Below are 14,820 nucleotides of genomic sequence, written 5' to 3'. Positions count from 1 at the left end.
TGATTTGTGGGTTGAGCTTTCTTGCTTACAGAACATTAATTAATGAACCACGTATACTAAGATACACAGAATAATATAGAGCCAGCCCAGATGTGTGCACAGCAATGCTCAAGAAAAGAAAAAAATCAGTAAATTCAAATCCTTTCTGAAATGGAAATTGTGGAAAATTTTATGAGGGGAAAAAAACCAACTAATCTATGGTTACCTCAGTGCATGTAACCTTTTACTTCCCAAGAGGTGAGAGTCAAGTTTAATCCAGATTTGTTAACTTACACTAAAGATATAGCTACTAAATTGATCATTACTGGTTCACTAGTGGAGCAGCCTTTTATGTAAGAGTCAATAAAGTTGATGTTATGCATCACCAGTAACTTTTTTGGGCCACATCTACCTGCAGTTCTCAAGGATCAAAATAAATCAACTGTACAAATGTATGGACATTTTTTTATAGGATCAGGTTTGGGTTTTTTTTCAATATTTCTCTCTACCCTGGAATCTGAAAGATGTATCTGAGACCTTGGTCTGAGATCCCCTTCTGTCAGTGGAAATGCAGAAGACCAGGGTCTCTCTGAAATCCTTTGGGTTTTATGTTCACTCGATTTACAAGAAAATGCTGATACAACGCAGCTCTCCATGGAAAATTGAGAATCCTCTGTGCCAAAGTGGGATTCTCCTGGCTATAACTTCCCATAATGATGCAATAAAAATTTAAGACTGTTTTTCTCAGATATGTCCTTTCAAAGGAGAGTAAAAAATAACTTCCTATAACATTTAGAAAATTAACACATCTAAGATGGTGCTTTTTTATGCAAAACACAAAGCTTGGCTTTCCTTGAACTAATCAAAATATTAAATACTACTTGTATATCCTTTAAAAATAAACATACAAAGAAAAAATATGATAACAGATGGTGGGGAATACATCCAATTCTGTTTGTAGGCAGTTGGATTTCAGAAAGGTCATAATTTTACCATTTATGAGGGTTTTGGTACTCCATCCCACCATTACTTACAAGCCTTAGGGATTTCAAAGTTACTGCTTTTGATCAAGTGCAATACATGGTGTAGCAGAGTACCCTTCATATTTCTTTTAGATTGCACATCATGGAAAACAGGAATGGAGCAAACCTTTTGTTTTCTAGATATTACACAAAATTCTCGGGAATGCTACAACTTTGAATCGACAGCAAGAAGCAACATTTTATTTACTGCAGGTGGATGGGAAACAGTGAAACTCAGAGAAGGCAAGATAAGTCCAAACCTTTTTTTTCAAAGGTGTTTTGACACTGAAAAATGGAAAGACATTTTACATAAAGAATAAAGCAATAGTCTGTGTCTCAGAGATTGCTCTTATCTGCTGTAAGTCCTTGGGTTTATCACTTCATGTGTCTCTGCTTTCACTTCCCTGTCTGAAGTGTGATGCTCACATTGCCCACCTTTGCAAAGCACCACAGGACCTCCTGTGTTATCATCAGGGATTCTTATTCTTCCTTCAAGAAGCCATTTTTTCTCATGCTAACAGTTTTAAGTGAATGAGACCTGAGGAGGCACCTGCCCATGGAATTCTCACACAGCCCAGCTGTGAAGCTGAAGGTGTGCTATGGGAGAAAAGGGCAGAAAGGGCTAGAGAGGAGGGCAAAAAGTATCTCAGCTATGCTCTGCTCTGGGTTTAGCCACCACACAGGTTCTGTTCTCCAAAGGAAGATACTCAAATCTGTTGGGGAAGATGAAACAGGAAAGCTTTACTGATACAATTGCTTGGCAAAAGATTTTTGATTTTGAAATATAGAGACTATAAGCAAGATTTTTACAGTTATTTGGCGTGAGTGTATGCCTTTTTAGGGTATTTTTCAGCAGTTGCTTAAAATATGGGGAGCAGATACTACTGTCTTTTATTGCTTTTCACAATTCTTTTATCTCATGAGGTGGGATAGCTACTTATGTTTTAGGACTACTGGTTTCTTGGCTGATTAGCACAGGCATAGCTAAAGGATTTAGACTTTCTTCTTTGCAAATTTGGTGTCTGACTTTATGTTAGTTTGTTAGCTGAAAATTATCAAAACATTTTTGGGAGCTTTCTAATTGTGGGATTAATGCTGGTGTACTATCAGTATCAGCTAGAGAAGGGAGCAAAAAGTATCTCAGTTGTGCTCTGCTCTGAGCTTAGCCACCACACAGATTCTGTTCTCCATAGGAAGATACTCATATCCACAGAAAAAACATCTCCCAAGCTGAATTTGCTGAAGGGCAGAAAAAGGACTTGTGAACTGAGGTGGGCTGCTCGGTCCTGTGGTCACAGCCAGCTGTTGGACAGAGGTGAGCTCTGCTTGAAGTCCCCCCAGATGTCTGGGGCAGGAGCAAGAGACCCAGAACAGAGACAAAGAACAGGCTTTGGGGACATTGGGATCACTGAATCACAGGGTCACAGAGCTTTGGGTTGGAAGGGATCTCAAAAGCTCAGCTCCTCCCAATGCCCAGTGGCCCAGGTTGCTCAGAAGGACCAGGGTGGAGGATGGTGAGGCCTCCCTGCCTTCAGATCAGACCTCATCAGCTGCAGGGGACAGTGTGTGACACTACAGAACAATTAGAAGGCACCCATGTAGACAAGTCATATTGTCAACATGGTTTTCCAGAGGGGGATTGAATCACAGATTGTTCTCTGGCCCTCATTCTGAGCTGGAAAAAAATCTGAAAGGAGAAATTAATTCTATGTCTAACAAGCTTAGAAGAGTTTTACATTCCAGGCTTAAGAATAAGTGTTCATATCAGTTCCTGGTAGCAGTTTTGACTACATGCACCCTAAATCAGCACCTTTCCTTTATTTAAACAGAGCTTCACCCACTGCCAGATTTCAGCTTTCTTCTCCCCTCTCAAAAGGGAGACCTGTAACTATGTCCTCAACAGCCAAAATAAAGAACAAGTAAGGTGTCTGATTTTTAAGTTTTTTTAAACAAATGAAGGGGAGAAAACATCAAATGCATCCACGGAAAGAGAGAATTTATTGTCAGCCCAACCTCTGCAGCTGCGCTCGGCTCTGTCTGGAGTGTTGCTGGTTGCTGAGTGTTACAGCCCTTTCCCACAGAGCCTGCCTTGGTATTTGCTCTGTCCCTGCAGAATTTCACTCCTGCTAGTGCCTGAGAGCCTTCAGCTGATGTCCCCATGTGCTTTTTGTCCCTTCCCAGTGCAGCAAGTGCCAGCCTCCTCAGCCCATGAGTATCTGCTGGCTGCCAGGCATGCCAAGGTAATTGCTTCAATGTCTGATATTTGTAAAAGACCTGATTTTTTCCTTTGCTGCCCAAATCATGATGTATAAAATCCCTCGGGCGCTGTTTAAATCTGTTAATCTAAGTTCATCCTCCTGTGCAAATGGATCCTTATGTGTTTTAGCTGATGATGTCAAGCAGCATCCCCAAAATGCCATTGCAGTCTTTCTGCCTTAATGAGTGGATCTGTTTCTACAAGGAGCTCGTTCAGGGGAAGATATTACCTGTCAAGGCTCTGAGAACACAGAAAGGCCTCAATAGCCTTGACCAGCCTTATCTGGGTCCTCCACCCACCTCAGGCTGACCAGGGGCTCCAGGACCTCCAGTCCCAGCTTGTGTGGTGCTGTGTAGGTGAATAACTGAAAGGGAGAAATCATAGAGACACAGAATGATTTGGGTTGGAAGGGGCCTTAAAGATCACCCAGTGCCACCCCTGCCATGGCAGGGACACCTTCCACTGTCCCAGGTTGCTCCAAGCCCCATCCAACCTGGCCTTAGGATTCCAGGGATCCAGGAGGAGCCACAGCTTCCCTGGACACCCTGAGCCAGGGTCTCCCCACCCTCACAGGGAAGAATTTCTTCTCAATGTGCAATCTAAATCCTAAATCTACTCTCTTTCACTTTAAAGGCACTCTCCATTTTCCTTTCACTACATGATCTTGTAAAATCTTCTCAAGTCCTCGTTGTGTCCCAGTTCCTCATCTTTAAATGGGGGCTAGCACCTAAATTCTTGATAGACAACAGGTACCAGTCACACAAGGAGCTGAAATGAAGCTGATTTCTGGAAGCTCTGGGTTTCTGGCTAACACCCAGGATGCCAAGAAGACACAGAAAACCTTCTGCTTCGAGCTCGAAATATGCTCCAGGCTGGATGACTGCACTTCTGCAATCATAAAAATCCATAGGGGTTGAAGTTTGTAGGAATGAAACCTTAATCTTTGCAAGTCCCCAAGTGCACATGGACTATCCTATGTGCAAAATCCCTCTCCATGAAAACTCTGCATGGCATTTCAGTCTTAAGCCACTCTTTCATTGCACAAGTTATGCTAAACATTCTCCCAAATTGTCCAAAGATTTTCAGCTAAAGCATCTGACGGTAGGAAAAGAGTTTGAAGGGAAACAGAGCAAGCTCTCTTGGAATAAGTTTGGGAGTGGCTCTACAGAAAAAAAAAAAAAAAACAAACAGCTTTGGGAGAGGTTCTGGTCCAGCATTTCCTCAGGCACAGACTGACATGTATTGGTGTGACATACAGTTTTGCATACTGGAGCTTTCAAGTTTGAAGAAAATCCCAACAGGGGGCATATATTAGAAGTCTTGATTGCATCTTGGATTTTTTTTTTTTTTAATGAATGCCTAATTTCTGATCATCCAGCATTCTCCACTCTGATAATCTCATTGAGTGTGTTTTAATGGCAGTTGAGCTGGTTCTCAGGATTTGTAAAAACTACCCCCTGAAATTAAGTAACAAATGACTATTGAAAAGTCATGACATACTAGTTCCAGCAGCATATCTCCTTTTCACTCAAAACTCTCAGTCCCCAGACAAGTTTTCTGATCCAATTTGACAGCTAAGTGTCAGTAGGATACAAAGAGACTGAGACACATGTAAATTAGGTGTATCTAGTAAACCATTCTGGAGTAACAAACAGCCCTTTCCTCTTTTAATCCATCCTGGTACCGGTTTTTAAACTCAGGTGTGGCATTCACATTCTCTGAAAAAATCCCTTTGCCCAGGATTTTTCTCCTGAGGAGCTGAGAAGCCTCAGAGAAAAGGGAAACAATTCTTATCTCATTTGCTTCTCCTGTGTTGTGCTTGTCTGGAATGTGTTTGGAGATTGTTTACCCACGGGTGATTGTTCCATTGGATTCTGCTGTGAGTTGTTTTCACTCTTTGGCCAATCAGGGCCAAGCTGTGTCAGGACTCTGGAAAGAGTCACGAGTTTTCACAATTATCTTTTTAGCATTTTAGCAAGTATCTATTCTATATTCTTTAGTATAGTATAATATGGTATTCTTTAATATAATATAGTATAATAAAATAATAAATTAGCCTTCTGAAAACATGGAGTCAGATTCATCATTCCTGCCTTCATCAGGGCATTCCCAGCAAATCCAATACCCAGGGCTCTTACAGCTGCTACCATCTAGAGCAGGAGCAAGCAGCTATTTACACACTGTACACTAAAGCTTTGCTTCCAGAGGCTTTCAAGCCTGAGGAAAAATCCAAATATAACTGATTAGTAGTACAGAAGGGCTAAAATGGGATGGAGTGGGAGGAAACTTTGCTCGCCAACAGATTGTGGAGCTGAAGAAGATTCAGGTTACAGAGAGGAAGGAGAGCACTTGGAGCTGAGCTACCTCAAAGTACAACTTTGATTGTGCTGTATAAACCTTGCCAATATAACCTTTCTTAATGACTGTTTCTATTAAGAAGCCTAAACAAGAAATGCTTAGAGAATGCTTTCAAATTATTGGATGGCAAAAATGTTATAAAATAAAAGTCATGATTTTTCCATGAACAGAGTGGCTGACTATTTTTGTTGCTGCTTAAAATTTCTGTTCCTGGAAATTTTGCAAGAAATGCTCAGAAAAAGGATGGAGAGGAAAGGATTTGTCAGTCTCAGGCAAAAATAGAAGTTTCTTTGAAGTTATTGGAGTGCTAATATTGTTTGTACAATAATGAAGGGAAAAAATAATGGTGTATAGCTGTTCCCTGGACTTAAGAAGAGAGCCAAAATAGCAAGGTACTGTACTGATTACAGTGGGGACATATTCACAAAATCCAACCTAATTCATGTACTTCCATTCCCTCAGATATTATCTGACCTAATCCACAAGTAATGTGGTTGGGGGTTCTTTTATTTCTAAGCATGGCTTTGTCAGTTTAGAGGCTCTGGCTCAGGCTTGGACAGAGCCCTCCAATTTTAGCTAAGGCTGTATCTGGTCAAGGATTTACACTGTTCCTGATTCTATTCTCCATGTGAAAATTAGTAGTTACAACTTAGATCAGTAGTTAAGAATAACATCCATAAAGATCTAATGGCATGACATTTTTCTTTCAATGCACTTCTCTGGATGCCTTGAAAGAAGAATGGATTATTTTATATATTTTATTCCTTAAAAAATGATAGCTAATAGAGTGGTAATGTTTTTATTTTGCCCTTTTATTATGTCTTTCAGACAAAAGTGCTCCATATTTTACAGCTGATTTCACAGATGGCATACATGGTGTTAAGCTGATACAAATGGATGGTTAAAGCTCCTTTCAGGTTCCTCATCTTCAACCTATTTATTCTAACAGGAAAAAAACAACAAATTTACACCACTTGTTGTGCCAGCTCCCAAGGCAGGACTCACAGAAGCTTCAAGAGACCATTTTTCCAGAGCTGATGCTACTGAAAACTGTTGCAGGATTTTTCCACAGTCCCTTTGCTGCAGCATTCCAAGCCTGTAGCCACTGCATGGGCAGTAGCCAGATCCTCTTAAATGTTCATGTTATAGCTATTAATTTTTTATAGCAAGAGTAGGGACTTTATGGCTGACTGAGCAAAGATTCAAGCTCCAGCAAACCAGTCTGGGGCTAATTGCAGCTCAGGATGGATAAAGCTTGATTGTACAAGTAATAATTATGTTATGTGTACTGGGCAGCCTGCTATCTCACATAAATCTAGCACCAAAGCTAGATTTTTGACAAGACTAAAAGCTTAAATAAATAAATAAAGCTTAAATAAATCTAGCCCAAAGACTTGATTTTTGACAAGATTAGAAGAAATTGCAAAATTAGAGAGAGGGGGAAAAAGTCTGTCTGCTAAAAGATGTGTTTCTTCTGAACATCATGCTGCAAGGAGTGAAAGTCTGAGTTTGCATCAGGAATTGCAATCTCTCCATCGTTTTAATTTAGATATGACCCAGGCTGAAACTGCCTAAGTATGAAATTGTCAGTATTTCTTGTTGTAGCTCATAGAAAAACACATTCTTGTTTAGTAGAAATTTGTTAAGCTAATGTTGAGGAGCTTTAAACTTTCAGTAGTACCAGCACAGTGCTGAATACCTCATCTGTTTATGAGGAATTAAAGATCACTGCAGTCTCTCTGAGTATGAGGATCATCAGTTTTCTTCATTATAGCCTATTTTTTTCCAGAAAGACAGAGAAAATGCTCTAGACTTTGCCTGGCCAAGACAAGTAAGCATGAAGAAGTTAAGCTGGTTTATAAATAAGAGTACTTTAATAAAAAAAAAAAAAAGCCACTACCATGTCTTCAACTAATGCGAATCAATCTAATAAACTCAAGCTAACAGAGAGCTTAAAGGCTACTTAGGTAGTTACTAAAGCTTTTACTTTTTAAGCCAATGAGTCAGATTCACATCCCACAGGAGCAGTGACTTAAAAAGAGAACATCACCAGCTAATGGCTCTCTGTGAAATAAATCCACAGTCTCCAGAGACTGGCAGCAGGATGAGTCTTGACCTGCATAAACAGTGCTGCTTTACCTAAACAAGCACCTTCCTTAGAAATGTTGGTACAGACCTAAAGGAATAAGGGGATTCATCCAAGGAATGCTGAGCAGCTACATGTTCTGGAGGAAAAGAGGTGGGTGTCATCTCTGCCCTCAACTACAGCACTTTTAACCTTTAGGGTGGCTCATTAAGTACAAACCATACAGAATTATTCAATATTAAAATTGTTGTAACATATATGTGCTCTCTCTGCCCAACAAATTGTTAATAAACAGGGACCAATAATGTTTTGGGTGAAATAAAAATATACACCTGGGCTGCCACATTTAGCAGTGTTATTCACCAGTGATGGTAAGCCTCCTCAGAAACAGATTTAAAATAAAGGAAAAAAAAGGTAATACTAAGAAGTAGCATTTATAATGGATTTTAACAATCCCACTTGACTCCAGTGTGGTTGTCCATGTTCAATTAACCAGGTGCTTTTGTTATTTCTAGTAGATTTACAAGTACTGAAAGAGCTAAATTAGCCCTACAGAATTCTCAGGAGTCATGAACAATATGGGATTAAGGGTATAGAGCAGTGCTCTGACTCCCCAGATTTACATCCTTTACTTGCCAATGTATAATAAGTGCCTTAGAAACCACTTTTCTCATTAATCAGTGCTGGTGGATGTGGCAATGAAGGTGTTACTGCAAATCAGCAGAATTTCTCCCCATTAATGTAACTGTTACAGTAAAGGTATCTGACACACAAGCCTTACGATCTCACCTCATTATAAGAGAAACCACTACAGTTTAATGGTGTTAATTTAGCTAGCAATATATATTGCTTGGTCAATCTTCTTCTGAAGGTGGAACAAAATCTGTGGCCTTTGTGAGAGGCTCATTAGTTAAAGTTGAAAAGATCTGGTGTGGCAGAGTGTCCTTCTAGCCTCTCCTCAGCACATTATTTTGTGGCACACGGAGCAGGTGAAGACTTTCAGTGGGAGACAGGAAAGAGACTGAGCTAAATCATCATTGCCATGGTATGAGCAAGGGCAAAAAAGTGATTATACAGCCCATGGGTGTGGAGGGATGTGTAGTGCGTATCATGCATATTTATGTCTAGGTATAAACCATATTTGTGTATGCACACAAACTGTGGTACATATAAATTAGTAACTTCAAAGCTGGAAGACCAAATTTATTCACACTACAGTTTTCAGCAGGGTGATGACTCCAGTCACAAGGTGCTGATTACCTGCAGCTCAGTGGGGCTTCCTCAGCTTCATACAGAAAATGTTGATTTATCAATGATGAAAAAGTACTGAGGCCTAGATCAATGTAAGATCAGGTCACAAATTCTTAGTTCTTTATTATTTTAATAATATTTGACTCAAGATATGCAAAACCTCCCACTGCTCAGTACGCAGCACGTAACTTCATGATGCTCACATTTTTCCCCTTCTAAATCTGTAGTTCTTTTGGGTTCCAAAATATTGTTTTGGAAATTGATCTTGCTTCTATTCAAGTTAATAGGGATGGTTCTGATCTCCTTGAATTGCCCAAGATCAGGCCCTCACTGAACACACATATACTGAGCAAAAGAAAAACAATGATATGAAGAGAATGTAGCTGCAAATTTTTTTTCTAATGTTCTGTTATGCTGATATAGGATGAGATTAGGAAGAAGTTAGATTACTTCCCCATGAAAGGACTGGCTGTAGCACTACCTGCAGCTCTAACAGGACAGTGGCTTCAGTCCAACCTTTCTCAAAGAACACCTTTCTCAAAACACTTTGTTTGTCAGAGTGTATTTCTGCTGATTTTGCTCCCATATGAGGTTACTAGTGTTTCAGGAGAGTAAAACAATGCCTACTTCTGGTTTTGAGGAGAGGTGAAGCTTTGGGATGATTAAGAAAGAGCTGCACTAGGTATGCCTGAGAGCTAGAAAACAATGTTTCCAGAAACCATCACCTAATAGCTGCCACCACTCTTTTCTTCTAAGGAAAACCTAGGTAAGTAGTTTGATCATCCAATTTTCCATTTAGATTTTCAAAAACTGCTGAAGAAGCAAGCTTGCTGGTAGAAAGATCTTCCTATTGTTTTCAGCGGGTGCTGCATCTCAAGCAAGACATTACTTAGACTGATCCCAATCAGATATGATTTTGAATTAATACAAATGAAGTAAAAATATTTGAGTCCCATAAATCATTGTCTGGGACTGAGAGGAGTGACAAGTCACTGAAATCTATGTGAATAAAAAGTAAATTTTTGGACACGTTGGTGTAAACAATGAATTGACTTCTGTAATTAATTCTTCACAAAGGCATTCAGAGAGGAGTAGAAAAAATAGGAAAGGACAAGACAGGAGGATTGCATCACTTGAATATTCTCAAGTTGTTTTGTTGGCTTGTTGTACAAATGCTGCCTCCTGCACCGAGCTCTGTAAAAACATTCAGCTGCTTGTTTTCATGTTTCTTAGTTCTCGTTTTCACTCACAGGGTTTCAGCATTTCATGAACAGGCACCCCAAACACAACTCCTGTGAACTCAGCATCTGTTGGGGAGGTTTGCTCTCGCTGGAGGTGGATCAGCTTACAGAAAATATCACAGATCTTTTTTTTTTATTCCTCCCCTGCTTAAATTATACACGTCTTAGAGAGAAAAATGCTCGGAGGCAAGAATTTGTAGGTAGTTTCTGGATGGAACTCTGCTGATTAGCACTGCAAGAGCATCTGAGACTGAGGGTCTGTTGCTATGCTTAGATACAGAGAGGAAGAGATGCAGTCAAATGTTTCTGTTCCCAAAGCTGGTCCTGTGGTAAAGCTGATAGAGCACCTATTTAAAATGAGTAACTCCTTGTAGGGATGGGGTTGAGCAATGACAGCAGTCTGTGAAGTCTGATATCTAAAAGGATTGCTCCTCTGAAGTTATTTCTTATATCCTGTAAATGTTAGCAGGGCCACTCGAGCTTTATCTCTGTACACTTAATGTGTCAGAGTCACTCATCTCTGCACATACAGACTCTGTAAGCTTCTGACTTCACTCTTTTTTATAGCATTCTTTTGTGATCTTGTATTTAATAAACATGGGGGTTTTTTTCTCTAGGAATGAAGTTATTTTTGGTTTTATCTGACAGACATGCTTGTCAGATACATGAATCTGAATTACTCAACATTTTCTCAAAATCAGGTCTATCTCCCACTAGCCTTCATTTCATATGGATCCATAACTGATTTTGCTGCTACAGCATAACATCCTTCTCTTATCACATGCATTCCATTTTTCTGCCAGTCATGAATTCACTTCACTTCACATGCATTCACTTGCTCAATCCCTACATGAAACCATTACAACTCGAAGCTGACGTAGCCTTTCCAAACGGCTCCCGAGCAGTAAATCATGCCACATTCCACTTTCTCCTCACTCTGCGCTACACAATTTATCACTACATGAAAGCCACACGGAAAACGCACTTGAATCCGGCAGTGAATCACGATACAGGCTGTGGGTAACAAAGCCCTTACCTTTTTTAAATGCATGGTGCTCTCTAAGTCTCTAAGAAATCGCAGCCCAAGAAGCGGGTCCGCCTCGCGGTGTGCGCTGACAGTTTACACCCTATTTTCTTCACCTCCCTCCTTACAGCATGCTACATCTAGTTCACGCTGCTGTCTCCAGGATTGGCTGGTGCATCTCAGAGGCGCACACAGGACTCCAGCCTGGAGCACCCCGCAGCCCCGCGTTAACCCTTTGCGGTGAAGCCTCTGCTCCCTCTGCCGCACGGGCTGGCGGCACCGCTCCCTGGACAGGGGGGTGTTTTTCTCTTTTCCCCACAAAACGAGCTGCCTTCAGCTGCTGAGGATGAGGAGGGGCGAGCCGGGGGTCCCGCAGCCGGGACAGGCGCTGCCACCCCCGGCTCCGGAGCCGGAGCATCCCCTCCTGCTGCCCGACCTCCGCCGTGTCACCCCCCCAAGCCCTTCCTTCCCCCGGGACCTACCCCAGGACACGCGGGGGAGCGGGGCAGATGAAGCCCGGGAGGATGAGGAGGCAGGCTGGACGCTTAGAGGTGTTCCCTGTGCCAGGGCCACCTCCCTGGGTGTCCGTCTGCCACCGCCGGTATGGGAAACGGGGACACGAACTCCCGGCCAAAAGGGAGTCCCAGATCCACGCAGCTTCAGGGGAGATGGAGGTAATCCTTGGCAGTGAAGCCAGACACGGGCAGGCAGGGAGTCTGGGCATCTAAATGCAGGGAAGAGAGATGCTTGGGAGCGTTCTGTCAGGAATGGGCCGCGGGGCTCGGGAGGGATTTCCACACCGCCAATGTATTGTACAAAAAGCAAAGGAACCAACTACGGCAAAGCAAAACCCGCCCGGCTGCTGCCCATTATTCCTGTGGTTTTTCTGAGTCATGCAGCCCCGTGTGAGAAGGAGAGATCCCTGGGCTGGGGGTGCGGAATGCTGGAGATCAAGGGTAGTGGGAATATTCTCTATTTACCACGCCTGACTGTCGCTTGTTGCAATCGCCCATTAAGCCCGTGTTACTTGTATTGATTTATTTGGTGCTGTATGCAAAGGGGTTGATGTGCGTCCCCTCGAGTATAGAAATGCCAGCCGGTCCAACCCGTGTCACTTTTGGTGGCCAGACACCGTTTTACTGCCACCCGTCATAGTGCCTGTGAGCTAAACAACTCCACTGCCCTCGTCCTGTGCCTGACCGTCTCCCATCCCCGTCAGCAGAGGGAAAATCGAGTGCTCTTAAACCCGGGAAATATTCTGCTGATGGGCACATAAATCTCTTCTGCAGAGCGGTAACATTTAAGCAGCACGCCAAGGTGATGCTCACTGGCTGAGCTATTCCCACTAGAGCAGAAATCCCTCAGGACTTGCTGGTTTGTTTTGGGGTTTTTATCTTTATTAAAGGTTTGGGGGGGGGCTGGGGAGTGGGGGAAGATTGAAAATCAGGTGGAGGTTTTGAAACGCACTCCCTGCCTAGGGACGGAAGGGGGGTATGACTGCACGGAAACTTTCCTGAGCAGCCTGGAGCTGGAGGATCCCGGCAGCAGCAGCGCCAGAGGCGGGTAATTCAGGGGAAATGTCTGGGATTTGGTTCATCACCTCAGTCATGGAAAGGTCCTAGGCAAGAGGAGGAGGTGGGGGCAGAGGGGCAAGTCAGCAGGAATGGGAAAAACCTGCTGGAGCCTCCGGGAGAAGGATGCTGAGCTGGAAGGAGCTAAGTAGGCATGGGGGCTTCGAGCTGGTGGAAGGGTGGATTTTGGATCCCATGCTTGAAGGGCTTTTTCAGTACTCCTTTCCAGACAGCAGACAGCAATCTGGCGGCCGAAGGGGGAGGCAGCAGGGCGGGGAGGGAGAGGGTGGAGGGAAGAACAAGGGGGGAGCACACTCTGGCAATGAATTGGTCGTGCCCGTCTTCTGCATGCCACCAGGCAATAAATTCGGATCTTGTTATTGCTCCCTGGCATCTCTCTACCTGCCTGCAAGCCTTGAGCACCTTCCTGGTGATCTCTGCAGGTTCTGCTTTGGAGACATGACCGCTCACACACAGACACACACACAGACACACACACTTATCCTGCACCCAAATGCCAGAGTTACACGGAGCCCAGTCAGACATAGCATGTTTCCCCTGCCTTCTGCTATTGACCGTGGGAGGATCTCTGCCGCTAATTAGAGACACTGAAATCCTGGAAGTATCAAACACAAATAGCACTCTGAGGGCACTTGTCCTTTTTTTTTTTTTTTTTTAATGTAATGTGTTTATTTCCCTTGCTTCTCCTCTCTTGTTCTTTCAAAGAAGCCCCTACTTGATTCAGGAGCTCTACCTCTGCCTCAGGTACATGTATAGATGGGCGTACGTTTCCCTGCGCTCCTCGGGAACCAATTTTTGGCCAGCAAAAAATACAGGTATGCCCAAAAATAGTGATAGATGAAATCAGGTGCGATGGGATTGAGAAGTGAGGAAAGAGCGAGGAGCGAGCGGCTGCAGAGGCTGGACAGAAGCCCTGGCAGCAGCAGGACAGAAGCCCTGGCCGCCGACCCCGCTGCTGCCCCGGCCCCCTCCCCGCCTGGCCACTGCCCCCTCCCAGCACATGCGACAGGGCTGGAGGTCTGGAAATCCTCTCCCATCCCTTCTGGAGAATCCTTCCCCACCCCCAATCCTGTGCGAGTTCTTCAGGGGATGGGGGAGAGCAGCGAACTTTTCCAGCTGCTCTCCCCCCGCAGGTTCGCAGACATTCCCCAGGATGCTCCCGGCTGTCTCAGCCAGCAGCAATCCCGTCCTGTCCTTCCCTCGGCACACTGAGCCCTTCCAGCGCCCACGTCTGCAGGGGTTAAGCGGGGGATGGAGCAGGTACCGTGCCTGATGGAAACACGAATAAAATGTGATGAATAAGCAGCGGAACGGTGGCTCTGGAAGCGGTGCTGCGGTGCGCGCTGCAATCAGCGCCGAGCGCGGTGGCTGGGAATGAACGTGAGCAAAAAACTGGTGCTTCCTAATTCCTTCGAGTTTAGAAAGTGGAGCCAGCCCGTCGGGGAACAAGGGGAATCAAAACTTTTTTTTTTTTTTTTAATGTATCTTTTCTTTTTATTTCTCCCTGCTGTTTTTAGCGTCCTTCCTGTTGGAAGCACGCCACCTGAACGCGAAATCAAACCTACTCACCGGGTGAAATTGCAGGAGGCGAAGCGGCTGTGAATAAAACGCATCCCGGCTCCGAGCATATAGTCCATGATCTGCGGCTTCAAGCTAGAGGAAGGCTGAGCAGGCTGGGGGGACTTTGGGAACCAGCAGCGGTTCTGCGTGTGTGACAACCCATTTACACCGTGCGTGCCTGTCTGTGTGTGTGTGTAGGGCAGAGAGAGGCTCCAAACCCGAAACGGGGGGAAAGAGGGAGGGGAGAAGGAGGAGGAGAGAGGGAAGCAAACCCGAATAGCAAGAGGAGTTGCGAAGAGGGATGGGATTCGCTGGGGTAGATGTGGGGTTGTTTTTTTTTTTTTTTTTTGGTTGGTTTTTTTTTGGGTTTTTGTTTTTTTTTTGGTGGTGATGGAAGCGATTCTCGAGGAAAGAATAACAAATTGTGGGATCTCAGCCGCAGGTAGGAGG

The 14,820-nt window shown here is 43.7% G+C and overlaps 2 protein-coding genes across 6 annotated transcripts in view; one reads left to right on the top strand and one right to left on the bottom strand.

Moving 5' to 3' along the window:
• Nucleotides 1–14,515, bottom strand: part of BRINP3 (BMP/retinoic acid inducible neural specific 3) — a 206,039-nt gene extending 191,524 nt beyond the window's left edge. The window contains exon 1 of one of the 3 annotated variants that reach the window (XM_071435929.1): nt 14,380–14,515. Coding sequence is in view for 1 of the 3 variants with exons in the window: in XM_071435931.1 (XP_071292032.1) it covers nt 14,380–14,447 (68 nt within the window). In the remaining 2 variants the exon portion in view is untranslated. Of the gene's footprint in view, nt 1–11,230; nt 11,361–14,379 lie in introns of those variants that run through there. The other 2 variants (XM_071435931.1, XM_071435930.1) reach the window with 2 other exon arrangements.
• Nucleotides 11,364–14,820, top strand: part of LOC139594183 (sericin-2-like) — a 35,454-nt gene continuing 31,997 nt past the window's right edge. The window contains exons 1-4 of one of the 3 annotated variants that reach the window (XR_011680532.1): nt 11,364–11,892; nt 12,697–12,781; nt 13,519–13,625; nt 14,328–14,812. The gene's annotated coding sequence lies outside the window, so the exon portion shown is untranslated. Of the gene's footprint in view, nt 11,893–12,696; nt 12,782–13,515; nt 13,626–14,327; nt 14,813–14,820 lie in introns of all 3 variants that reach the window. The other 2 variants (XR_011680531.1, XR_011680530.1) reach the window with 2 other exon arrangements.

This window comes from Agelaius tricolor, unplaced genomic scaffold (assembly GCF_023055355.1).
Source record: "Agelaius tricolor isolate 1412-34295 unplaced genomic scaffold, bAgeTri1.0.p SCAF_11, whole genome shotgun sequence".
NCBI classification, from domain to species: Eukaryota; Metazoa; Chordata; class Aves; order Passeriformes; family Icteridae; genus Agelaius; species Agelaius tricolor.
The sequence above is the reverse complement of the archived record's forward strand: the minus strand, read 5'-3'. Positions and strand labels throughout refer to the sequence as shown.